Source organism: Chelonia mydas, chromosome 7 (genome assembly GCF_015237465.2).
Source record: "Chelonia mydas isolate rCheMyd1 chromosome 7, rCheMyd1.pri.v2, whole genome shotgun sequence".
In the NCBI taxonomy this organism is placed as follows: Eukaryota; Metazoa; Chordata; order Testudines; family Cheloniidae; genus Chelonia; species Chelonia mydas.
Genome location: NC_057853.1, coordinates 58,071,522 through 58,098,350, shown reverse-complemented (window position 1 = coordinate 58,098,350; position 26,829 = coordinate 58,071,522). Strand labels below are relative to the sequence as shown.

General features: G+C 44.0%; 1 protein-coding gene across 1 annotated transcript; it reads right to left on the bottom strand.

Moving 5' to 3' along the window:
• Positions 1-25,442, bottom strand: C7H10orf71 (chromosome 7 C10orf71 homolog). Its single transcript, XM_037905814.2, has 3 exons — positions 25,095-25,442; positions 9,205-9,416; positions 1-7,283 (listed from the first exon to the last, which is right to left on the bottom strand). The coding sequence occupies exon 3, from the start codon at positions 7,105-7,107 to the stop codon at positions 2,500-2,502; it is 4,608 nt and encodes a 1,535-aa protein (XP_037761742.1). The 5' UTR covers positions 7,108-7,283; positions 9,205-9,416; positions 25,095-25,442; the 3' UTR covers positions 1-2,499.
• Between the last annotated feature and the right edge of the window lie 1,387 nt (positions 25,443-26,829).

The window sequence follows — 26,829 nt, the reverse complement described above, 5'->3', positions numbered from 1 at the left end:
TCAAAAAACTAAAGCTTTATAACTGCAAAAACTCAAATTATCATGTCAAAATATACAAAATAAGTATCCTTAAATCAAATTCTAATAAGTTCTCAAGCAGCATTTTTCTTTCTTTGCCTATGTATAATTTTTGATTATTATCGATGGAAATATGTTTTCAATAGCTTGTGTATGTTCAGTGAAATCGACATTTACCAATACAAATCTAATCATTCCAAGCCTAAAAATATTTGTATACATACTTCATACTTGTTTTGTGCTCAATAAGCTGTTGTGTTTTATAAAGGTTGGCATAGCAGACAGGAAAGTATAATGCCTTGAGGGCAGGGGACTGGACTAGATGACCTCTTAAGGTCCCTTTCAGTCCTATGATTCTAATGTGGATGGTACCATGTTAGAAGTTTTGCAAAATATTAGCAATAAAAGAGAAAAGAGTTCAACACTGGACTCGTGCCTTACCATACCAATTTGAGAAGGGATATTTGTTCCTGAAACACTCATGTTTTGCAAATGCTTGTGCTCAAAAATGAGCCCCTGTTCCAGGGGAAACTGGAATGCATTTTTCTGAGGTAAAATGAGCCCACGCCAAGTCAAAGATTGCATAGAAATTTGAATTTTCACAGAATATATGTTTATATTTAGACATCTTGTTGAATTTAATTGAAAACCTAAATCTGAGAGGTGCAAACTGGCCCCCAAGTCACAAAATTGCATCAGTTTTGCACACTTCTGCACAACCATTAAAATATGCATGAAAAAATAATTTAGGGTCCAATCCAAAGCCCACTGAAATAAACAGAATGATTCCCATAGACCATTGACTATAAGGGAACTGTATCATTGAATGGGTGCGATGAATGGCAGCATTTGTTTGGCTAGTATAGGTTCTGAATGTACAGGTGTGTGCCAGCGATGATTTCAAACCATCTGAGGTTCACCCAACGCTCAGTTTGGGGAAGTATCCAAAAAGTGAAGTTTAATCAAACCCCTTTGGTCTATGTTGTGAGAACAAGCTCTCTCATGAGAAATCCAGAATTTCCAGGGGCTGGTTAAGCTACGCCCAAGAACAACCTCTGTCAGATTTATTGTTTATAATTCTGCTTTTTGTCTGTTCTTCTTCAACTATAGACAAAAGGCCTGATTCTCCTCTTACTCAATTGTAAATCAAGAGAAACTCTACTGAAGACAACTGAGTTTTTCTGGTGTAAGAGGAGAATCAGGCCTGAAGTTATTCTTCCATAGAGCTTTCACTTTTTCATTTCCTTTGGGGAGGACAAAATGAACGGGGAAGGATAAAAAAAGAAACCAGTGCACAGAATAGAGACATGTATAAGCAGACATATTACTGTATATTATACTTGCGCCATCTTGTCACCATGCATTTCTGATTATGCAGATCTTTGACAAGGTACCATCCAGTATAAAGGTGAAAAAAAGAGCTAAAAAAGAGTGGTATAAATTTGATACAGATCTTTCAAAAAAAGTGACGATCAAAATAAGTTGCTTTCTTACTGCACTTCCTAGAAATTACTAACTTGGCTGTTCCTTGTCACTTTTTAAAATCACAGAATGCACCAGTCCAAAATAAAGAACAACTAAATATTTCTCACTTTTTTTAAAGTTAGTTTTGTGTTTCACTAGACCTTGGTAAGAAAAAGAAAAGCATCTGAAATACAGTCATCCAAAGTCTTCCCATTCTAACAAAACATATTGCAAGTGCATCTCCTTCCATTTTGCTCCTTGGTAGACTATTTCCAGGCCAAGTTTCAATCTGGAGTGAACTATGTTATAAGTAACTTCTGAGACTGGGGGGGAATATGTGGAAATATTCATCAGTCTTAAAATGCTAGCAGCACTTTAGCGGGCATGCGCAGGTATCTCGAAAGAGTAGAGCTGCTCCTTTTACTTTTCAGTGTTTTGATTTGCTTTCAATTCAGGTGCTGTATTGTATATCCAATATACAGTAATCTAGTCATTAAATTCTGGCTTTTCAGTGTACGCAAAAAAGTGACTCTGTCAGGTATATCTGATGTTCACGGCCCGATATTGTCTATTGGTAAACGTGGGTCCAAGACAGAGAGAGTGACGAGTCTTAACTAGAGTTGGCGTCTGTTCTGAGACTGTTCTACTCAGCACTTTTACTCTCTGTCACCTGTCACATAGCACCATTCCAAGCACTGGACAAGATCACCTCCAATTTTGCCATCTTTGCGACCCTAGTGGCAAAGCAACAGCAGTAGCAGTAGCAGTGGGTGGTTTCCTACCATCAGGTTTGTATTTTGCTAGCATTGCCCCTTTGTCTTATTGATAAGCTGGGGGTTGACCCCAACAGCAAATTTCTTCACAGTGACACCTCTCCCCTTTGGAGATGCAAGCCTTCATTTTCCTTCTCACCCAAACCAAGCCACAACAAGATTCAGACTGTAAGTGTTTACAAATATCAAATGTGAGTCTGTGTCTGAATAGATTTATATTTCAATTAATTTATCATTTCAGTTCTTAAGATATCCCTTCAACAGCAAAATCCTCTAAATCGCTGATTGAAATGATGTCCATGTTTGCAGCTGGACTCGTGTCTCTTGTACAATTACACTGAGTTTCCTCAGCATGTTGACTGTGAGAGTCAGATACAGGTTCAATATAGGGTTGACTCTCTAGCGATTGAGCATCTCTGCAGTCTTGCTGCCAGTCTTCATCTGCTTCTGCTGGTGCTCCTGGTACTTTCTGCATTAGTGGAAGAGGTTCAGAGAGTTGGGAAACTGATCTCATAGTTGCCACGGGTAAAGGTAGTGCACTAGGGTACAATACACAAGGAGAATTAAAATTTTCCAAAGAGGCGGTTTGGTGTAAGCCCCTTTCTGAGGAACGGATTGGTACTTGGATGTATTTGCCAGTTTCTGGCTCATAAAAGGTCTTGAAATGAACCTGACCGGATAGATCGACAATGAAGTACTGCCCTGAATCAGGATCTTGAAGGAGTTTACGCTGAGTTGCAGGTAAAGAGGGTGTGGGGCTTACTGACTGGGCACCTCTGAGTCTCACCATGCTCGATTCTGAAGGAGGGAAAGGCGAACGGGACCCAGGAGATGGTGGAGAATGGATCAGGGTTACTGGGGATAATGGAATCTGTCCAGAATGGGACAGCTTTCTCACAACAGTATCCGGGTGCTCCGTTGGAAGGTTCTTCTGCTGTGCCTCTATCTTTTTTCTCTTGTTGGCCAGTTTTTTTGCTCGGCGCAGGGCCTTTTCGCTTTTCGGTGGCACCACAGGTGGCTTGCCCAGCGGTTTCTCCATACAACTCTGCGATTTCTCGTTTGTCAGTCTAGAATCACTGGTGTCCTCAGTGAGCAGGCTCCTCCGCGTTGACTCGAGTATTTCCTCTGCAGAAATATCAGCGTTGTTCTTTGTTACCAAATTCAACGAAGTGGAATTTGTAATATCCTCTGCCTTCGTTACACTGGCAATTTTCTCTGACAGTGGACTGGTAACAGCGGAGCACATAATGCTGTCTGACCTTGGGCTTGTTACAATGGTACATGCAAGATCGTCTAACACAGCAGGTGTTTCTTCCAAGTGTCTGATGTCTCTTGAAACATCACTGGTAACAGGACAATACACGTGGTTCTCTAATACCAAGCTTCTTGCCGGAGAACTTATCTCCCTAGTGATGATTTTTTTTGCACATGACCCACCTCTCCGATTAGACAAAAGATAATTCTTAAAATAATTTGCCTTCTCTTCTGAAGGGGAGCCCAATTTGTTTTGCCCTGAGCTAGCTCCTAAAGCTGATTTTGACCGTGCTAAGTAGTGCTTCGTCTTTCCAACCGTGGGCTTCTCTTTGCTGCGGTGAACACTTTCCTCATTACTTTTCCCAACTTTATTTAATAAAGTATGAGTCACTTCATCATCTTCCCTCGACATCCCTAATGAAAAACTCCCTACATCTTCTGAAAGGGTGGGCTCCCATATTAGTTTGGTGTTATCTGCCCCTTGAAAGCCTATGCTAGCTGGAGTAGATCCCAGTGCACTGGCATCCTCATTTCTGATTAGTGCATCTCTTGCGTCCTGTTCTTTTATGTTTCTTGATAATGACCGGTAAATCTCTTGAATGCTAGGTGTACCTTGGCCCTGCCTGTAAAGCTGCTTGTCCTTCTCTACGGTAGCTTCCAATCTGCTTTCTGTTTCCCTGTAACTACTACTGACTGTGTCTTCTGAGGACAAGGACCTAAGCAGAGGTAGCTTGACTGCCTTTATCACAGGAGATGATTTGAATGTGTTGTCTTTAATCAGAAACAGACTGGGTTTGAATGAATTTGAAGAAAGTGGTAACGCTGGCTCTTCTGACTGGGAGGTGGAAGTATCCTTGTTGCCTTCTGCTGCAGAATTCATACTATTGACCTCTTCCCTCTTCTCACTCATCAATCTCTCTTCTGCCATGCTCTCACTCTCACCCTGTGCCACCTTTCCCTCACACCTCTCTTCTGTGCTAGTGTCACAGTTACTAAAAGCATAATACTGCAACTCCTCTTTCCCTACCATTTTCCCTTTCCCTTTACTACTTTCCTTGTCATCTACATTCATTTTATTCCTACTCCTTTGACTTTCCTCAAGGCATGCTTTCTGAAACAGCCGAATCAGTGAAAAGGGCTCCTCCTGAAATGGCTGATCGACTGTGGTCACAAAAGAGTATTCAGAAGAACTACTGCTGGTTTTGCCTTTATTTTCATTGCTACTTCTTACACTGGTTTGATTTGCATTGCAATGAACACCATCTTCTGCTGGTGAAAGAAGTTTGGGGGGTATTTTAGGGTCATCATTTCCATCCTGGCTTTCAGCATCTCTCTCACTTTTGTGGCCTTGTACACTGGAGCTATACATTTGCATTTGCTGTGCAGCTTTTGCATTTGCATTGTCTCTACTGCAGCCTTTCAGTGACGGATAATGTCGACTTTTCCTTAAACCGTGTTCGTTTGACTGGTGTCCAGAGATAGACACATTTTCACTGTTCTCAGTGTCTTTCAATTGGTCTTTGTTTTTTGAATCATCCTGTTGCACATTGTCCTGATTTTGGTAAAATGAAGTATTTACTGTTGCTTGGGGTGAACTTAAAGATAGGTAATTATCAGTGAAGTGTCCCTCTAAATCAGTTTTATTGTCCTTTTCCTGGATACTGTCAGTTTGTACAAAAGGGCCATAGCTTAATTCATCTCTCTCTGCAACCTCTAAGCTACTTTCTTCTAGAAAAGTGGACACTGTCGCATTCATTTTTATACTTTCTTGTTTCATGTTTTCCTTAGTCTTATTTTTCTCTTTTAAGAGAGGAGAGGGACTATAAGTGCTTTTAACACGTTTTCGGACATCCTTCAGGTTGAATAATAAACTTGGTGCTTTAGACTTGTAATTATCCCGAGATTGACAATCACTAAATCCACTTCCCTCATGTTCTTTTGCTGCTGCAGTGTCAGGTATTGGTGGTGTCACCAGCACCGGTTGATTTTCTGTCTCTTGTTTTAATGGTATGATGGGTGTTAAAAGTTTTGTGATGTTGAAAGAGGGGCTAATGGATTCAGGGGAGTTTACCTGGTTACCTACTGCAGTTGTGTCAGCAAAAGGTTCGACAGCAGATGGCTTTTTATAAAAAGAGAATTCTTCTCCACTGAGCTGTAACTTTTCATTTGAACTCTCCTGTGCTTTCGCCACTACCCCTTTTATATTCCTCTGTTTCCTCCATGGTGGACAGATATAGTCCAATTCAGGTTTTGTTGCCTTCTTCTGAGAGCAAGTGACTTGGGACACAGGTGGTGGTGGAGGAGGGGCCTTGGATACAGGTGATGTGGGGGGAGCAGGGACCTGGGACATGGGTGCTAGGGATGGACCTGAGACCTGGGGTACAGATGTTGGTGGAACAGAAACCTGGGGTTCAGATGTTGATGGGCCAGAGACCTGGGGTACAGGTGCTGGTGGAATAGGAACCTGAAACTCAGCTGCTGGAGGGACAGGGTGTACAGGTATTAGTGGGCCAAGGACCTGAGGTACAGTTGCTGGTGTGACATGGTTCTGGAATTCAGTTGTGCGGGGAAATAGATCCATTAGGAAATCCTTTTCCTGAATTCTAGCACCTGTGGCCTTTCTGGGTGGTGGTTTATGTTTAGATGTGTAGGATCCTGTAACCAATGGTGTTTCTTCAAAGTGTGTAATAGCCTCCTTTTTTGGTATAATATCTGCAAATTCCTCTTTTTCACTCAGTTTATTATGATGGGCATTCCATGATTCAAAAGCACTGTTCTCACTGTGAAGAAAATTGCCCTTTTTGGCTGGCTCTTTAACTTTCCCACGCCTGCTTTTGACTGTCTTTTTAGAAGAGCTGGTGAGATTTGCCTTAAATACGTTTGAAGTGTTCATCAGTGCAGGATGATAACCATCTGGACCACAATAGCCCACATCAGTTTTATTATGTCTTTTCTGGACCTCACGTTTGTCACTGAGACAGTGATTATCTCGACACACACCAGAAAACTGGGAAAGTTCCCTTTGGATGTTTAAAATCGCTGTGTCATCCCAGAAAGCCATGTCATTTCCCTGAATTAATCTGTATTTTTGAGAACTATTTTTAACTGGCTGTTTGACTGCTCCCAGGGAACCTTCTGGACATTGGTTTTCAGCCTTATCAAATGTATTAATCAAACAGGACACTTTAGAGACATGTTTGTTTTTCCTTGGCCCAGATGCTGGCAGATTTGGCTTTCTCCTTTCCACAGTGCTGTTTTTAGCTACTTTTTTCTCTTCTTGAACAGGTTTTGGTAATTGCTGGAATGTTGAAGCCCGTGTTGTATGCTCGTTGTTTTTCAATGATAACTTATTGCAGATATTACTTTTCTTGATGGCATGGTTTAGTGTCCCTTGGTGAATTTTACTAGATAACTGGTGGGTGATTTCTGGTGAAATGACAAGCTCCAATTCCTTGTCACATGCTTCAAGCTCTGCCACGCACAAACTCTTGAATGCTCGGTCTGTGAGGCTGCATACCTCTCTGTCTGTATCATCCAGGAGGCTCCCTAAACTAGAGGAGTCACTAAGTCCATCCATGTGTTTCCTATTTCCCTGCATTGTCTTTGTGAGTCATGAATAAATTATCCCAAGCATTAATTGCATATGTCAAATAGGTAGAAGATTCTATTGGATATTTCCAACTGTTTGCAATGTTTTCTCCTAGAATTCTTCTTCCAGAATGTATTGCTTTATATTAATTCACCTTATGGAATCACAAAACGGGAGTTTCTCCTCTGCAAAACCAACAGACATGAAAATAAAAATGAGCATATAGTATACAATCATCCTGTCCTACATAGAGCATCTTCAATTATTTTGATCATATATTTAATTGACTCAAAATATCAGGAATCAAATAATTAGTGTTTAAAAATATTTTTATGTTGGTCACCTTAAACAGGTATCGCTGGATAGTTCAATCACTGGAAGGTGCCATTGAATTAATAAGAAAGACAGGAGTCCTGATTCAGCAAAGCACTTAAAACCCATTGATTTAAATAGGACTTAAGCACATGCTTAACTTTAACTACTTGTTAGTTACCAAATATTAAACAATACATGGTAAGACTTAATTTTTCCGACAGTGAACACACCCTATAGAGACTTGTAATAATCAAAGATTGAGTAAAATCTAGATGTTATAGGCTGAGATTTCAAAAAATGCGATCCCATAGTTAGGATCCTAATAAATGGCTAGATTTTCAAAAGAATTGAGCACCCAACCGTTCCCATTGATTTCAGGGGTTTACTTGATATCTGACCACTTATTTAGGTGCTTAAACATGAAGGTTCAGGGTTTCAAGCTACCCAGAGCCTTTCTTCAGGGTTGACTCTGCTTCCTTCCCCAGCCCTGAAGTAGAGCTCGGTGTAACCCAAAAGCTTGTACCTTCCATGAACAGAAGTTAGACCAATAAAAGATATTCCCTCACCTACCCTGTCTCTATTCTATTCAGGTTCTTGTACCAGCTCAGGCCTGTGCTAAAAGACATCAATAGACTTGCCCCTGCCCTCACCAAGATCACACGTGGTCTTTCAGGACATATTTATCCCTAACATAAACCCACTTGAGTAAGCAGAGTTACACCAGAGATAAATTTAGTCCATTGTGTATTAACAAATCCCAGGCAAATGCTCTTGCCACAAAATATTTTTGCCAAGTATGTTAGAACGCAGTGGATCTAGTATCTTGAAGTTGAGGAGACTGCTAACATCAGCATAGCCAGCAGAAGGCAGGACAGCCTAGGGGGACTCCATTAGACCCACTAAAGGAGCACAAGCAACAGTTGTTCTCAATTTCCAGAAGGGACAATAACAAAAGGCAATAATTGTTAATAGTTCAGTCGGAGGATGTCTGGGCCTCCCGTTAATCCACTGGTATTATGCAAGTTAAAGGCCACATTGTAACAGCTTTTGGCCCCCTCTACAGCAGCCTGCTGAGATGGACCAGGGCTTGCTGGGGAGTATTCTGGACCCGGTGGCGGGCTGGTGTGGCTCCACTCTGTCTCCAATGCAGAGCTGAGCTTTATAGGCACAGTACAGCCCTAAACTAATTTTGATTCTACCTGTATATATATATTCAATAGCATGAGCCAGGCTGTTGAATAAAATGCCCATCATAGACCTGAGATATGAAGTCTGGATCCAGATCTGAACTCCCCCTATGTTTTGATCCAGGGTTCCTGTTTGGCCCATCTCTCCTTTAAAGAGGTCTCCCATAGAAATGGCTTGACAGCTGGATGCTGAGATTTCAATAAACTCCCCAAACATGGCTCAGGGGTGGCCCATATCAGGGATATTTCAGGGAAAAGTCTTGCTCAGATGGATTATTCAGATTTAGTTCTTTCTTCAGATTTAACACTTCTTACCCTCCTGCTCTCATTAAAAACTCAGCCAACCTATTCCTAGACTCTCCTGGCTATAGTGGAACTTGATTCTGTCCCCACAGCAATATAGCTCCATTGATTTCAGTGGAGCTACTCCCAATTTACTCCAGAATAAGACCACACTCAGGCCCAATACTTACTGATACTACATTTCCCTCTGTCTAGGATTTTTCTGACATGGTTTAACCTTCCTAACCCAGCATAAATTATGTTCAGTCAAAACAAAGAGAACACAAATGACATGCCATCCCATTCTTGCTGGGGCTCTTACCTGTTATGTGAGTGGATACTGCAGGCCCATACCTTTTGTGTGATTTTGTCATCCGTGCTTGGGTGTATTTAGAACTTCCTCTCATGCTTGCATTTGGCCTCATTGCTGCCCATGTTTAGTGAGGAGTTAAAAATAGTTCAATGAAGTAGATTTGGCAGATGTAGTGTCGTAATATGTTTTCGACCTTCAGCATTTTTGACCTCTAGTGAACTCTGCAATTCAAAAACAAATTCATTTGTTTGTGTGAGCTGAATTAGGTGTGACTGGCTCATGTATTGGAGCTATTCATTCATTCATTCACACTGGAATAACCATTTGAGTGGCCAATTGCAGGCTGTCATTGCTGCTCTATAATTCTTAACTTAGCACAGTTTTATACAAAATCAGCACAATTTGCAATGAACTCTGATGCTGCAAGTCAGACTAGATGATCATAATGGTCCCTTCTGACCTTAGTATCTATGAATAATTTCTCTTTGCTCCACTTTTTCAGCTCGCAGTGGAAGTTAGAGGCCTAAGTACCTTTTGAGGATCTGGACCTTAATCCTTAATGCAGCCAAGACAACAGGCTTAATTATTCCATACTGGTTCCTCTGTGCCCTCAGCTTAACACCCCAGTGTAGTCTGATTTCCCTTGCTGGTTTTTGGCCCAGCGCACCAGTTGGGGAGCTAGGTCATATTGGCAGCCTAATCAAAAGGGAGAGATGTTTTATACAGCAGGAAGGCAGGGAGCTTGTATCAATCCCCTCAGTCTCCCAGCAGCAAGAAACTACTTCTCCCCAGCCCTGTACCCTCCAACACATGAGAAAAACCCTTGGAAATTAGCCAGGTATTAAACGCAGGAGAATTAAAGTAAATTATGTCTGTCTGGCCAAATTTAGAGAGACAAGGTGGGTGAGGTAATATCTTTTACTGGATCTTTATTTCACTGAGAGAAGTTGGTCCAATAAAAGTTGGTCCAATTACTTCACCCACCTTGTCTCTCGAACATCCTGGGACCAACACAGCTACAACAACACTGCATACAGCCAAATTTAGTTCATTTTAAAACACAACAGTATTTCATGTATTTTTGCCAGGAGAATCTGGTATTCGCCCAGACAGCTGACAAAAAGGGAACTGCAGGGGGGAAATTTTGAGAGCTATGAAAGTGAACTACAAACCTATTTTTTTTTAAAAAAAGGGCACCAGGAAAGCTACTGCAGCCAGGTTCGACACTTCAGGGTAGTAGGGTAGGGAGCCTTTCATCTTTAGGCTGCTCATCTGATGGCAGCCCAAGTTGATGAAAGCCAGGAATTGCTACTGCATGCTTGGCATTTTGGTAGTCTATGAATAGATAAGGTTTAGTCCAGTTCCACCCTTCTAACACTCAGGGTATGTCTACACTGCAATTAGACACCCTTGGCTGGCCCATGCCAGTTGACTCGGGCTCACGGGGCTCAGGCTAAGGGCCTGATTAATTGTGGAGTAGACGTTCAGGCTCGGGCTGGAGCCCAGGCTGTAGGATCCTGCGAGATTGGAGGGTCCCAGAGCTTGAGCTGCAGCCCAAATGTCTACACTGGAATTAAACATCCCTGAAAGCCCAAGTCAGTTGGCATGGGCCAGCCAAAGGTGTCTAATTGCAGTGTAGACAGACCCTATGTAGCAGCTGAAGCAGAGAGCAGTGACTGAATGAGCTGTGGTCACTGAGTGCTCTTCCCTCTCCAAAGGGTGGTCCTTCGTGCGTAGAGCCAAGCCACGTAAAAGAGGAGTGGTGTATGGGGGGAAACACGCTGCTGTTTCCAGTGCTGCCTCTCTGCTGTGGAGAATGCAGCGAATTTCAGGCATGTTTTAGTTAAATACAAACAGACTGAATTTTCCAACATGGATTCATATTCACCAGAAAGGATAAGCAAAGATCAGAAAAAGGAAACAGTACAGATTCCGTATTAGAGATGGGATCAAGCCACAGATAGCGAATCCAGATCTGCACATTCCCAGAGCATTCAGATCCAGGATTTTGGTTCAGTCCATTATAAAGATGGGACCAACTGTGAAGTTTGGATCTGAATCCAGATCCAAACTTCACCCAAGTTCAGCCAGGTCCGGATCTGGTGCTTTGATTTCAGGCCCATATCTATTCAATATCTACCTGCCCGGTTGGGCTCTTGTGCCTTTTTGCCACTGTTGTCTTTGGCAATAAAGACAATATTCACTGCCAATGCACAAGCAACAGAAGAGCAGGTCTTGATATTTTAAGACCTAAGAGAGTAAGCCGCCTACCTGGAAAGAAAAGCAGCTAACTACTGTTAGAAAAAGCACTGAAACTGGATTTAACCATTAACAGGCCTGGCACTGGGATGAAGAACCTAGCAACTAGGCTAAAACAGGATCAGAAAACCTTTATGTGGGCTCCACCTGATAGACTCTCCCTGATCATGGATACACACTCTCCTCAAAACAAAAGTATTCTCACTTCTTGGGAATTTACCAATGCTGACCCCTAGAAACTCTAGAAAGGCTCTCCATCAGTGTGATGATGAGCTTCACCAGCAAGTGAACCCACAATGCATCACTCCACAGTCACTGCTGGGTGAGGTGCAACGTGTTTTCCTCCTTTGGTTTGGTTTTAAGGGGAGCATCAATTTAGTCTTGACTCAGGGAAAACTCCCACTGACTTCAGCAGGAATGTTGCATGTATAAGGACCTCTAGATTGAGTCCTGTATGGCTGGGGTTGACTAGATACCTGCTCTGGTGTTTTTGGGGCCCACGCTGCCTTTTTGTTGCCGTGAAACATATTTTAAGTGTGCGCACAGGTAGTGTCAGATGTGGGGTGCTTTGTGTACAGACGTGAAGTAGTAACAGCGGTAGCAACCGAGTGTTCACACTGGCTCGAAGAACCTTTCATCATTGCAGTGTAACTGAAAGCCCTCTAAAGTGGCAAAACTGAAATAAAGGGATAAGCATTTTAAGAATACAGCATAATCTGTTAGAGGATCAGAATGTCAGCAACCTAAAGTCACCCAGCATGATACAACAGCTGAAATATTGGACAAAGAAGCTGTTTATAACCCACTGACTAACCTGGTGAAGCCACATTCCTTTACCCTTTTGCACATACATGGCAGCCAGCTGCACTCAGTGAGGCCCTGGAATTACATTTGAAATAGCTGTAAAATTCAGGCGTGGATCAGAATTCAAATTGTTCCATTCAAGGGACTTTGTGTTTGGCCTATTGTAGAGGCTGCAGCAAGGGATAAAGTTTGGAGGTGGATTGACAATACTCTAAAGCACAGAGTTTTCAGTGTAGGCTCGTCTCTGATCCAAAATAATTAAAGCACTTGTATAAATGTGAATATTTAAGGGAGCTAACTCTGGGGAAAAAGGCTGAGTTTCTTTCCTAACAGACTTATTGCAGGTTGTCAGTGGAGCTCTTCCATGCCTAGCCAGTTGTGATTAGGAGGTAAGGTTACACAGGCTATTCCTGTTCTGGCAATGATTGAATGTCAGCTTTTGGGCAGGGGCTAGGTAAGCAGTAAACTTGACTGAAGGCTTGTGACATCACTGTTGCTGCAATATCTGAAGACAGGTTTTTATTTTTCTCCTTTGGGTCGGCGTTTGGTTGAAATGTCGCACCATGATGCATCACTGTGGCATTTTGGCAGGGACCCTGCGTGTTACATTGCAGCCTGGAGTCATCAGCCCAGCCTTGCCCTGGCGGGTGGGTATCTTTTTATTTTTATGTGATGATTTCTCCATGTGGCACTTGCTGTATAATATTCGTCTGCAAGGAATTCCAAAATGTGCATCCACAGGGTGAATACTGGGCGAGGTTTATTTAATGGAGTGCTTTGCTTGCGCTTACTACTTCCCCAGAGCCTCTCATCAGAGGATTCCTAAGCTCTTTGCAAATAGCAATTAATTCTCACATACCCTGCTGAAGCAGATCAATGTCTAATGAACTGGCCATTGCTTGTGCATACACACACACCGCAACCCTCTGTTTGGTGGGAGGAGAACTGCTCCCCCATGGGTCATAGGTTTCCATTGCTTACAGCTAATGGCTGTTCTCTTTTGGCTCAAGGAGTAGTGGTCTGTTTCTTTGGAGAAGGAGGATCAGAGTTCGTCCTGGCAACAGCAGGGACAGTTCCACATGGCCATGCTATTCAGCACAGTGACCACTAGGAAGTCCTGTGTGGTCAGTCATTTATTACCGTATCATCATCTTCATTTTGCAGATTGGGAAACTGAGGCACATGGGCCCCACTCCTGAAAGCTATTTAGGCACCTAGCTCCCATTGATTTTAGTGGGAGTCGGGCATCTAAATACCTTTTGAGGATCTGGGCCAAAGATGCTTCAGTGACTTGCTAAAGTGAGTCACTGTCGGGTTGAGACAAGAACCCAAAGCTTCTGTACATAGAAAATCACAGACACCTCTACTCTGGTGTGTGAAGTCGCAGCCTAACAGTGGGTGAGCTGGGATGCTTGGAATGAAGAGACCCCCCTGGACATAACGGGCCACAGTCTCAGCTCAATCAGAGCTCTGCTCACCGCAACGGAGGGTAGGGAATCAAAGGCCATTTTTGTGCTCCCTGAAGCCTGGGCCTGCTGGGGACTGGGTCAGCCCACGGTGTAACTTAAAACCGCCTCAGAAGTGTTTTGAAATAACCTGGGATCAGATAATAACTGTGGGGGGTGGGGTGGGGTGTAATTCCTAGCTCTGACATCCGCAGCAACGACAGGCCAAGGCATGGCGGAAGGGTGTGTGCCACATAGACAGGATTCCATGGGCTCTGCAGAAAGAGAATTTCTGGGTGGAGATGACCATAAGGTGCAATATGTGAGCAGGCCTGTACCCTGTCCCGCCCCCTGTGGGGTCATCTGCAGTTATGCAAAGTGAGCACAAAGTGGTTGTCAATGGGAACCAATCGGATTTCTCCAATCTGAGGCTGGGAGGGAATTAGCATATTGCACCAACATTGCTGAGGTATATATAACTACACAAGGTGCAAGACCGTGGAGAATCAAGAGATGTTTCAGTGATTCCCTCCAGACCAGAACAAGGATTGTGAATGCAGAGATTGATCAGGGAGGCAACAATGATGTTAGAAGTAGTGTGCGTGCCTTCCAACTATCCAAGTATAACATGGTTGAATGTTGCAGTGGCAGATGATTTGGAAAAACCCTGGGTCAAATCCTCAACTGGTATAAATGGGTGTAGCTCCATTTCAGCTGAAGATCTGCTCTAACAATGGTATCTTACAGCTTGCTCTGAACCATAGCAGAGGCTTTTCTTGACTTCAAGCCCACTTCTCTTATCAGTTAAACTGGTATAAATCTAGAGTAACTATACTGACATCAGGAAAGTTACTTTGGATTTACATTAGTGTAACTGAGAGCAGAATTTGTCCCTGTGTGACTCAAACTACGTTTACCTCCACGGCCAACTCCTGTGTGTTACTCATAAGACCATGAGAACAGCCAGACTGGGTCAATGGTCCATCTAGCCTAATATCCTGTTTCTGACCATGGCCACTGCCAGATGCTTCAGAGGGAATGAACAGGACAGGGCAATTTTGAGTGATTCATCCCCTGTTGCCCAGTCCCAGCTTCTGGCAGTTGGAGGGTTAGGGACACCTGGAGTATGGGGTTGCATCCCTGACCATCTTGGCTAATAGCCATTGATACACCTATCTCCATGAACTTATCTAATGCCTTTTGAACCCAGTTATTCTTGTGGCCTTCACAATATCTCATGGCAACAAGTTCCACAGGTTGACTGTGAGACCTGCTGCCCATTAATTCCATTGGGTGACCTCTTGTTCTTGTGTTATGTGAGGGGGTCTGGCTAAGCAACTGTGATCATAACATAGTAAAGGGGGAACATAGCCACAAGGTGACCTTGTGACTAACATGTCAAGCCGATGGATTTTAAATCTGTCCAGTATTGCTAAGCCCCAACATTTAAAAGTCATGAGTCAGACCCCCACCAAAATCATGAGCTTTAAAAAGAAATAATTAAATCATGCTTTTTGGTCACTCTTCAGATTTTTAACAATTCTCCTTACCAGTTGTCTGTGACAATTTGCATTGCCGGTTCTCACAGGTTTATAGTGAGTATGGCGACTTTGCTCCCCCATGCAGGAGCACTTGAGAATCCACTGAGAGCAGGGCACTATTGCGCTAGGGACTGGCCGCACACATAATAAGAAATGATTCCTGCCCTTCTGAGCATGTCTACACTGCAAATGGGAGCGAGCCTCCCAGCCTGGCTAGACAGACTTGTTGTAGCGGGTCTGGCCCTAGTGCACTGAAGATAGCTGCGTGGACACTGGGGCACTGGCAGAGGCTAAGGCTAACCATCGAACTCAAGTCCTCCCTACCCCTGGGATCCAAGCTTGAGTGGCTAGCTGAGTTTCTGCCACTGCTGTCACATCCACACAGCTCTTGTTAATGCAGTAGCTCAAACCCCACTGCCACGAGCCTGTCTGCACAGGTGGGGACGCTTGCTTCCAGCTGCAGTGAAGACACACCCTAAGATCTTACTGCAAAGCATGGGGGGGAGTTTGTGATATGGGATCTGCAAGTAGGATTTACTAAACTAGTCTCATGTAGGGGCCACCAAACCTCCATTAGATGGGAATGGCTTTTAATCCCTGCTGAGCTGGGCAGGCTCCAAACAGGTGATCTACAGGTGCAAGCTTTCATTGCTCATTAATAACTCCGGGGGTATTCATTTCTACACAAGCGCTAAGCTGACACTGTTTGAACTGAGGCTGCTTTCTGGAAAGAAAGGTTTATTACATCCAGATCCATTGGAGCCGACACCGGCAGGGCGTGCCATTCTCTGCCAAGACAAACAAAAATCTCACAGGCTTCTCTGCACTTGAAAGTTAGCATGGATTAAGGGGTCAAGCGCATGCTAAATGTGCCACGCTCTATTCAGAAAGGGACCTCTCCTGTTTGTTATATGCAAATAATAAAAATGCAACAGTAAAACAAACTGTTAGCACAATATCCAAACCTACTTCTAAATACAAAACCTTCCCAGTCATACTACAGACCTCATCTGCTCCAACTATAGCAGTGACTACTGTGTTATTCTCTGCCTGGATGGGCCCATACAGGGAGATGCAACACATGCATTGCCAGTGGGTTACACAAGTATTTGTGAGACATCAGTAAAACACGGCAGTGGGATTCTTGGTTTCTATTCCTGGCTCTTGGAGCAGAATGTGGTCTAGTGGTTGTAGTAGCATGAGTTATATAAACACACCTAATCTGGCTGACATGCTCCTTTTGAAAGGCTGCAAAGTGGATGAGAGTTAGATCTGTTTTGTTAAAACCATGGTTTCAATTCCCAGCTCTGCCTGAAGTGACCTTGTGCAAGTCCTCTGTTATCTTAGCTGTGAATCTGCTTTATAAGTTCCCCTGAAAATATAAAATGTTGGCTAATAATACGGGCCCAGAAATATCGACAGCGGTCAGAAGAAAAGTGAGCACTAGAAGGCATGGCTGGAGATCAGTGCATGCTCTGTAGCCTACAGGGCATTGTGACGGGAAGTGCTGTGCCCTGGTTTGGTTTCCCAAAATACACATGAATGCTGCAGCTTTCCACATCATCACAAGACTGCCACCAGCAGTGGCCAAAATCCCATTATTTAAGATAAATTCATGAGAGCTGGCAACACTGCTTAGGAGGAAGTTCGAGCGTGACGTGAAAGATAAGCATAGTTCTCATTGTGTGTGTTATATGTCCCCCGTGGCACCTGACCTATAGAGGAGGTGGGTCTATTACAGCACCCTGCTATCGAGCCAGGCTATTTAGCTCGAGTGGTAGAGGTTGGTGCCACAGTGTATTTAGCACCCCCTGAATGTCCCTCAACAAAGGAAATCCTAGCAAGTGGCCTGTTTCGTTCGGAAGGAGGAAAAGATTTGCTTGCAACACAATGCATGTTACGGAGAAAGGTTTCTTGCTCCTCCTGTTTATGCCATCCCCAGAACCTGTGCCCTGCCCATCACCTTTGAAGCAAGTAAGATCCTATGAAGTGCAAAAATGACCAGGAATGAAGAGGCAAAACCAGTGTGGGGAACGTGGCAAGGTACAGGACAGGAAGGCAGAGAGCAGAGTGTCAGGGTCCTAGAGAGCCACAGGACAGGGGCCGTGTGCACTGCCGTGGGACTGACACAAGCGGATGATATTTAAGCATTGGAGACTGAAGAGCAGGCGTTTCTTGCCATTAAATAACTAACTGGAGGAGGGGTATGCCATGGTGGATCTCTGCAGTGGCACAGCTAATGGAGAGCCACCAAGTTCCATGTGATCCCTAGGATCAGAGCTGACAACACAGATCAGAAATCCACAGGCCAGTTTTATCTTGTATAGAGAAATCCTTGTGGCTCTGCGGGGGGATGATCCCACAGAGACCAGGATTCACAGATTCCCAGGCCAGGACAGGCCACTGGGATCATCTAGTCTGACCTCCTGTATAACCCAGGCTAGAGAACTGCCCCCCAATAATTCCTAGAGCAGAAAAAAAATCCAACCTTGACTTACAAATTGTCCATGATTGAGAATCCACCACCACCCTGGGTAAGTTGAGGATTCCCCTCGGTTCTGTCCCTCTCTGAAACAGCAGATTCATGCCCCACCCCCGAGACTGTGGAAGAGCTTCTCCAGAGTCAGATGTGTGGGTTCAAACCTCCTTTCTAGTGACAAAATTTGGGCCAAGGAGGCAGGTTTTCATCTCCTGTCTTCCCCTCTTCAGTAAAAGGAAAAGGATGACATTTCCCAGAGAAAGAGTGGAGGAAAGCAAAAGATCCCAGAGCAGAGTCAAAAGACACAAAACCCGCAGCGGAAGGTGCTGGAGCTAGACACGAGTGGAAAACAAGTTCCCACAGCGAGGAAGGTGATGAAAGAAAGAAATAGGGCCTGGAAGCAAAGGTAGATAGAGGCCCAGAAGCAGAGATAGAGAAGGCCCTGGAAGGAGAGACCCAGACAGGCAGAGTGACAGCTGCAGTCATGGGGAGACTGCAATGCTACTGAACTCTGGAAAGTGAGAACCAGAGGATGGGGACCCTGTGGCACTTCCCCCTGTCACTTACACAAGAGTATGTGAAGTAAGCATCTGACCTTGGTAGATTTATCCATCCCAGTTGGGGAATATAAGACTGACATCCACCTGAGCCGGACTGCATAACCCCGTCACTACACCTCCGCCCTCTCCTCTTTCAAGTCCAGCCTTAGGTCAATGAAGTGTCTGAACTCCAGTCCACCCCAGAAGGAAGTTCAGACCCACCCACACACAAACACAACCTGAGGAACTAACAAGATGCAGTGGTGTCAGTCAAGGAAGGCCCTGGGGAGGGTGAATGTGGCACCCCTTGAGGTTTTTGCTCTTGCTCAAAGTTCCATAGGCCACGGAGTTAGGGGCCCCGACCGCTGTTAAGCAGTGTTCCTGTACTACATCAGTACAGCTGCTGCCTGAGCAGGCCAGAGCGTTGCTCCTGCTGCGGTGGTCACAACGCTACTGAAATTTGGCCCAGCCACCCCTCTGTCCAGGCCAAATTGACCAATGGTGTTGTGACCTGGGGCCTGGGGAGTCTGTTCCTGTATGTCGGAGTACGGGGCCATCTTCTGAGAACTTGACGCCTAGCCACCTCGGCTCATGACTGTGTGGTGAGAGAGAGAGAGGAGACTCCCTGGTCGAGAAAGACCCAGGGTCCCTGTGGAGGGCAAGAAGGGACTAGAACAGGGTCTGTGCTGGTATGGGTTGGGACCAGAATTTGCTCCCCTCACTCAGCAATATCTGAATTGGCACCATTGACCAGACATGCTGGAATCACTTGGTTTTTGCTGGCTCCCCCTCTATCCCTGCTTTGCTCTTTTTGATTGTTGAAGTAGGGACTTTGTTGCACTTATTTTTCTTGGGGAGGGGAAAAATCATATTTCTGAATCCTCTAAGGTGTTGAGTGCAGCCAATAAATTTCTAAGTACATTTAACTCCTATTGCAGGGCTGTGTCTAATATTTCCAAGCAAACATTTTGGACGAGTCTATGATGATTTGTGAACCATACAGAACTTTCTAAAGATCCTCTGAAATCCAGAACATCGCAGGGTTTATTAACCCAAACTCCTTCATGCACAAAATGGACATCAAGGTTTGAAGTTTGTGTTTCAGTTTTTATCAAAAACAGTATAACACTTTTATTTATTGAGGACCTGTCCCTGATCTTCCATCACTGAATGCAAATTCAGAGGTTTCATTCAAAATGCATCATGGGAAAACATACCCTAGCTGCAAATAGGAAGTCTGGCTTGTCAGACAGGTGCAAGTGATTCATCAGAAAATTTCTCAGCAGCACAATCATAAACCATCGAACATCCTTCTTAAACAGGCACCAGGCGCAGCACTTCCAGGCTACGTCCTACACACCAAGCCAGAGTCTAGCTTGACCTGCATCCCATGGAACTTCATTGGGCTCAGGGGGGTATAAGTCCGTGGAGAATTAGGCCATAAGCAGATAAAAACCAGTTTCTCCACATCCAGCCCCTCTTTATGCACTCATGGGACAGAGACTGAGGTCTTTACTCAGTTATTACTCAAACACCCAGGAGATTGCCTGGGTAAGTTCTGCAAGAAACTGAGGGCCGAATTCTTCCTTTATTCCAGATTCACACCTGTGTAATTTCATCAACTCCACTGGAGTTATGGCAGAGTTACAGCAAGGTACATGGGAGCAGAATTTGAGCCTGAGTAGAGGCCTTGGCATTTGCGTCATTAGTAATAACCAGTGTCAGAAAAAGAGCAACTAAACTTTAGGCCTTTTACTGTTAGTCTGGATCCGACTCACTATTTCTTGTTCTCTGGCGATTCTGCATTTCCATGCACCCCGGGCTCAGTGCTAGTTAACACCAGCACAGACATAGAACTTAAGGCCAGACGGGACAATCATATCATCCAGTCTGACCTCCTGTCTATCACAGGCCACCGACACCACTCCACACCCGCACACTAGCCCAACAACTGAAATAAGACCGAGAGCTGAGCTGAGAGCTGGCAGGGCAAACAGCTCAGACCCGATAGGGATACAGGGCTGGGAGATTCAATTTCCAAGGTTTCTTGCGCATGCTGCAGGAATACAGCTATTTCATTCTGACTCCCTGCTGTAGCCTTCAAAGCTCAGCAGATTAGGTCCTGTCACAAGTGTTTTGCCAACCGAGTGAGGGGGAGGGTGGGGAAGGAACGAAAGCTTCATATACGTGCCAGCGTGTGTGAGCCAAAATTACAAAGCAATCAATTTGACATAGTAATATCTTCCCTATGATTATATCCTCCTCCTCAGAATTTGCCCCTGCCTCTACTATAATCATATGAAATGAGTACAGAACCAGTCTAGTGGAGGACAGGGCCCTGTTGTATCAACCAGGCAAGGTACTAACAAGCTTCAACAGGATTTTATTTGCAAAGTGGAAACCTCTTTACCAAACTGCTGCTGCACCTCTGTTCTCTCTCCCAGCCTCTCAACTCTTCCCCCCTCCTTCCTGTTCCCTGTCCTTTCAGACTCCCAACAGCCAGCGCTCCCAAGTCTAATAATTACAAGCAACATCTAAACACCACAGGCCCCCATCTGCCTACATAGCACCGGAGATGTGTGTGGAACAGGTGCTCATCCATGAAATAACCTTGAGAGGACAGGACACAGGGCCTTTTCTCTTTCTCTCTCTCTCTTTTATTGTCTCTTTCTTGAGGGATCTGTGCTCTTGGATTCTCTTCCTATTAATGAGCAACCCACCAGCGGCCTTCTTCTGAGTGACATGGATGTTCTTCCTGTTTCCTCTTTGGCTGCGTTTGGTGTGGGCTTCTTTCTGGGAGATAGTTGATGGGCTCCTAGGATTTACTGTTCCTCTTTGGGAACTTGATTTGATGATTTGTTCTCAGCGCTGCTGTGCCTATGTCCTAGTTCCTGTGCTCTCTTTTAAGGCAATGCTCGGAGACCTTGACAGTCGGTTGCTTTTGATTTTAGAAATTTATTATAAAAACAAAGAAAAATGAGAAGTATCCAGTTCTGACCAGAATCTAGTCCTGCTCATAGATGAGTTTGTTGTCACCCATCCTGTATGCTGCATAACTCACCATCACCTCAGTAAGGCCCATCCCTCTCTGTGCATCCATTGCCACAGCAGGTGTTTAATCCAGGGTCAAATGTGGAATTTTGGAACCCACCCAGCAAGGCATTATTGTAAGATACTTATTCTCTCATTTTATCCTCCTTCCCTATTTCCTATACACAGCAGGAGTGGGGAGCTGGCTAGCAGATCTCCTCACTCCTGGCTCTCCCACCTGCCTGGCTGAGAGGATGGCAAAGGCCTTAAACCAGCTTGTTTCCCAGAGGTGTGCTTGGCTACTGCTGGATGCTGTATGTCACAAACAGCACCGCTCAGTGCAAACAGGCAGCAACAGACTCCATGGTCCTGCTGAGCAGAGGGTCGCCCTCCAATCAGGAGCCTTTTGGGCCCAGGTGTACCTATGTGTACATCTCTACATGCAATTCAAAGGCATGCTCAAGAACTTAGACCACGTAGGTAAACAAAATTACTTCTCAATCCAACCCTTTTGTGGAAACATACCATATATCAAATTCTAAGTCATTCCGATATAGCTCAGGCAAAAAGACTGACAGATTTGCCTGGATAACGATTACAGGGGCTGGTCCATTCTCCACTAAAATCCCAAGCCTGCCTCAACAAAAATCAATAGCAAAACTCCCATTATTTTCCATAGGTGCAGGATCTATGTTTTCCCTTGGCATGACGCAGTACGTATACCTACACTACTTTGTGTGGATGCTACATCACGTTGTGTGGCATTTCTTCCTAGGTCTGTGCATTGGAACACAATGTCTTGTACAGTGAAAAAAACAAACAAGGGCATGGCGCACACAGCTGAAATATACCATGGCCAGGGCAAAGGGGGACATCAAAATGAGCTAATTTGGATGTAATCTAAAATAAAGCTGATACCCAAGCAGAACTGACTGTAAGGTATGGCAACACATGTGTGATCCAACGAAAGCTGATGACAGAGGCAGAGCTGGAGAGGCAGGATCTACAGTAGCTGTGAACTGGCAGATTCTGCCGTTTGCTGACTTCACACATTAATTTGATGCATGGCCAGAGTTAATCTTGTTAAGCTTCTTTAGAGACTTTGCTAACAAATTAAAGGGCTTCCACCCCCTCCCCCCGCATCTAAGTGCAGGACATGAGATATGAAGTTTCCAAGCATTGTTCTGATCCAAATCTCTAGCATATTGTTCCAAATAGCTCCAGAAGTAACACTTGAGAGCACACAGAATGCAAGGAAAAGGGGGGGCTGTGATGTAAAGGAAGCGCTGCTGGGATGTAGCTAGGTGAGAGACTTGGAAATGAGTCTGCACCGCCACCGGGCCTCTTCTATTTGTGACTAGATTACTTGGATTCCATCATTGGAAAATTTAGATTAATCATTCCCAATTAGTGCCTCTGCATACATCACTATTAACAAGCCCAGGAGACAGGCAATAGGGAACTCAGTTAAAGAAACACTCTCCATGTCCATCCATGACCATGTGGGAGGACAGCAAGGGAATTCTGAGAGAAGGGGAAGCCATTATCCTAAGTCTAAAGGGAGAGGGCACCCTCTGATGATCTCACAAATGGATTCAAATGGATTCTGGAAGGGAGCAAAGATCTGAGCCACCCACTTCATACAGGGCCAGGACTTTATGCCAGTGGCAATCACCCCCAAAACACATGGACACGCAAGCAGTGCACATGCAGCTGACAAGCAGCACAACACTCACCATCTGATCATGTTGTATCTAGACACAAATCCTGATGAATGTGCACCAAATCACACAGCTTGCACAAGCCAGCTCGCGGCAAACAACCAACTCAGGCCAAATGCGGCTGGCACAACTTCACTGAAATAAATGGAGTTACAACCACTTGCCTCTAGGCAAAGTTTGTCCACCACCAGTGCACAACTCACACACCCACACCCCAAGATACATGCTCTCGGTTACACACGCCATACGCGTCTGCTAAATATTTCACACACCCGGATCCTGAAACACAAACCACCTCACGGTGCAACACAACACACAACTTCCACAAACACCTCTCACAATGGCATACATAGAGGACATGTAAGATACACAAAACTTCATATGTCTTCTTGCATGCTACACTCCATTGCATTATATGCAGAGAACAAAATCCTAAATAGATTAAAAAAATCCCAGCGGCTGAATTTGCCTGATCAAGCAACTCTCACTATATCGATAAACCTGAATAAAGTGAACAAACAAAACCGCATTTCAGGCAAGTGGAATTTCTCTGGTCCTGACTCGGATTTCTTTTTGATCTGCACCCTTGCTCAGCACTGGTAACACCAGCACAGACAATCAATTCCTGAGAGCAGACAAGGCAAACAGCTCAGAGCAACAGGTAGGAATGAAGGATTAGGGTAATCAATTTCTGGTTTACACTGCAGGGATATAGCTATTTCTTATCCACTCTTTATTGTGGCCTTCAAATTCAGTAGATAAGCCCCTGTTACAAATAGTTTGCTAACCAAGTTGGGAGTGGGAGGCATAACGTGCACATAATTTGAAAACTTTTGGATACCACAGCGACAAACGTGGTGGATAGATAGATTTAATTGTGTGTAGTCCAAAATACAATGGGATCAATTTTACCTATCAATATTTTCTATAGGCTAAACCTTCAGGTCCTTACTCAGGAGTTTTGGTCTTTGTGCAGATAAAAATCCCATTGACTAAGAAAAAAAGTATACGGGATTTAGCGTTCAACCCCATGATTATTACTTCTTTTCCATTCCTTTACACCCCTTCTCTATTTCCCCCATTCTTTCTTTCCAGCCTGCGTCTTGGCAATGGTGGTAAACTAGTGCAGTGTCCCTCTGACCAATACCAGTATAAAATTAAACATCTCAATGGCAAATTCAGCTTCCATCAGCCCCATAGGCCCAGGGTTTGAATCCTCTTTCCTCCTCAGCTCTCTTAAAGGGCTGCCTAATTATAGATTAATTAACTAAGCATAATCAGTCTGGATTCTCAAGATCCATCTGAATTATTTAGACTTTTTTTTTTTGCGCTGATGAGCTTTGCAGCTGGGATAATAAAACACGGTTCCCTATGTTGGCAGATTGAGATGTTCCTGCAACAACTGCCCTCCAAAAGCTCATGTCATTTAAGAAATTTTCCAGCGATTAAAATTGGATACATGTCATAGTCCCAGTCATTTATATCAGCCCCTTTGCATTGCCTACACATTTGAACTATTTTGTTTTTTAATGCACTCGTAGCATGCTCATTGCATAGAATTTTTCCATTTGTCAAAAAAAGGAAAAAATCCCCCAAAACCCTACACATACCCCCCCAGAGTTTTAGAACTATCTTTTGTGTATGCAGTAACCAGCTGCAAAACAAAATCTATTTGTACTGCTTAAAGTTGTTTACAGCACAATATACAGTTAAACAACACACTTAAAGAGACATTCATAACAACTTAGTAACCTTTTTAAAGGATTGAGCTATTTTTCCATATAACGTTCCATTTTATTGCATAAACACTACTGACGTGAAAAATAACAAAAACCCAACAACTTTCCATCTGGAGGCTAGGGACAATCCTGCATTCTGCAGAGTGGGAGGAGATGGACAAGAGTAACCAAAGAGTCTTTTCACCTTTAATTACTGTAGGGAAAAATATAAATGCTGCTTAATGTTTCTTGTCTGATCAGTTGCGCAGTTGATATTCAAGTGCACACGTGCTCATACACACACACACACACACAGAGCATCATTTCCCTATTTTAAAAAGTCCATGTAATTTTCCCCCTTACCTTCTGTGATCCAGTTTCCTGATCAGAAATAGTACAGCATTGTGCTTTCTTCGGTTAAGCCAAAACCTTACCCCACTCTATAGAAAAGTTAGCTTACTACTAACACTTCCCATTATTTATATGCTCCAGGATACCCTTTTTAATATGACTCTTTAATGGGAATAAGAACTGAAAACAAAACAACAAAAAGTAGAGGAGACCAAGCTCTGAGCCCTCACAGACCTGCCTAGCCAGGTGAAATGAAGTGAGCAAGAAATTCAAAGTTACTAAAATGTACTTAAATAGATATCAGGCAAGGGGAAACCAAATGGAGTTCATGCTGGGGAAGAAGCAAACATACGTATTAGAATAACCATGCAGTGTCAAGTAACAGACATACTCACTCATCAGCTATTTTTACATTGCCAGTAGTAATGCTTCAGAGATACTTGGCAGAAAATGTTATGTGATTGGCCGGCCACTGCCAATGATTCAAACCTTAAAGCATTGCGTTTTTAGGTCTCTAGATGGTGGGTGAAAATGTTCATTAAAGCGATCATTAAAGACAATATCTAAAACATGAGCTCATGAGTAACACATGATTGTCCCAATATGCCAGTTCAGAAATAGCTCATTAGTCATTTCATCGTCAGGCCTGGCCAAATGTATGCTGCATTCTTAGTGTAAAGACCCCTGCTTTGCTGTCATCATCATGAGCAGCCATCATGAGAGGGGCGCTGTCATGTTGTTCATTATGAGAATTGCAGCAGGGTATGAAATAATAGGGGGAATACGTCAAGAAGTCAGCAAGCTAAGTTTTGGTCTCAGAAATATAAACAATGGGATGTATTCTGAGCAGCGCTGAGTCTGCCCAGCTCCCTGCTGAAGTCACTGAGAACTGTGGCTGCTCAGCACCAATCAGGACCTTGGCACACTTACTGTAGCAAAAACGAGAGGCAGAACCTTCTTGGTTACACGCCTGCTCCCATTGAAGTCAACGGTAAAGCTCTCACTGACTTTGCTAGGAGCAGGATTGGGCCCTGGGCTTGTTTGCATTATAAAAAGGTTTTAGCTACACATGAAATTCACAAGTCATGGCAACGTGAATAATAATCAGAGTAATATAGCACCCTCTGTCTGAGGAACTCAAAACACTCTGCAGGCATTAATGAACTAATCCTTACCATGAGGTAGGTCAGAATCTTTACCCCCATTTAACCCATGGAGAAACTTAGGCACGAATTAGTTAAGGCCCATGTTTTCAAAGGTGGCCTTTACTTGTGGATACCGAACTTTAGACAACTAAATGATTCACCCATAATCCCCCCAAAGAGTCTGTAGTAGTGCCAGGTCTATGCTTTAACCACTAGACCATGTCTCCATTGTAGATTTGGGCCAAATCCAGGTCCTATTTAACTCCATGGCATTTTCCCCTTGTGATGCCAAGATGTGGCCTGATATTGCTCATATTTCCAAGTGCTAGTTGCACCCCAGCCCCTGATCACGTATACCATGAGAACTGGAGTACGGAAACACCCTCAACTCGTGAGAATTCATGTTTGTTGCAGAATGAGGGTGAAAAAAGAGATCTTCCCCTCAGATCTGGGCTGAAAACGAAAGGCAGCCGGGTGACCTTTAGGCAACCACAAACACTGATGAAGGGGAAACTGTCTCTTTCACACACAGCTCTGAAAAGCTCTGCAATGTCTCTGCTAAAGATAGAACAGTCCCACTGTCTGTGAAGAGAGTCAGGTAC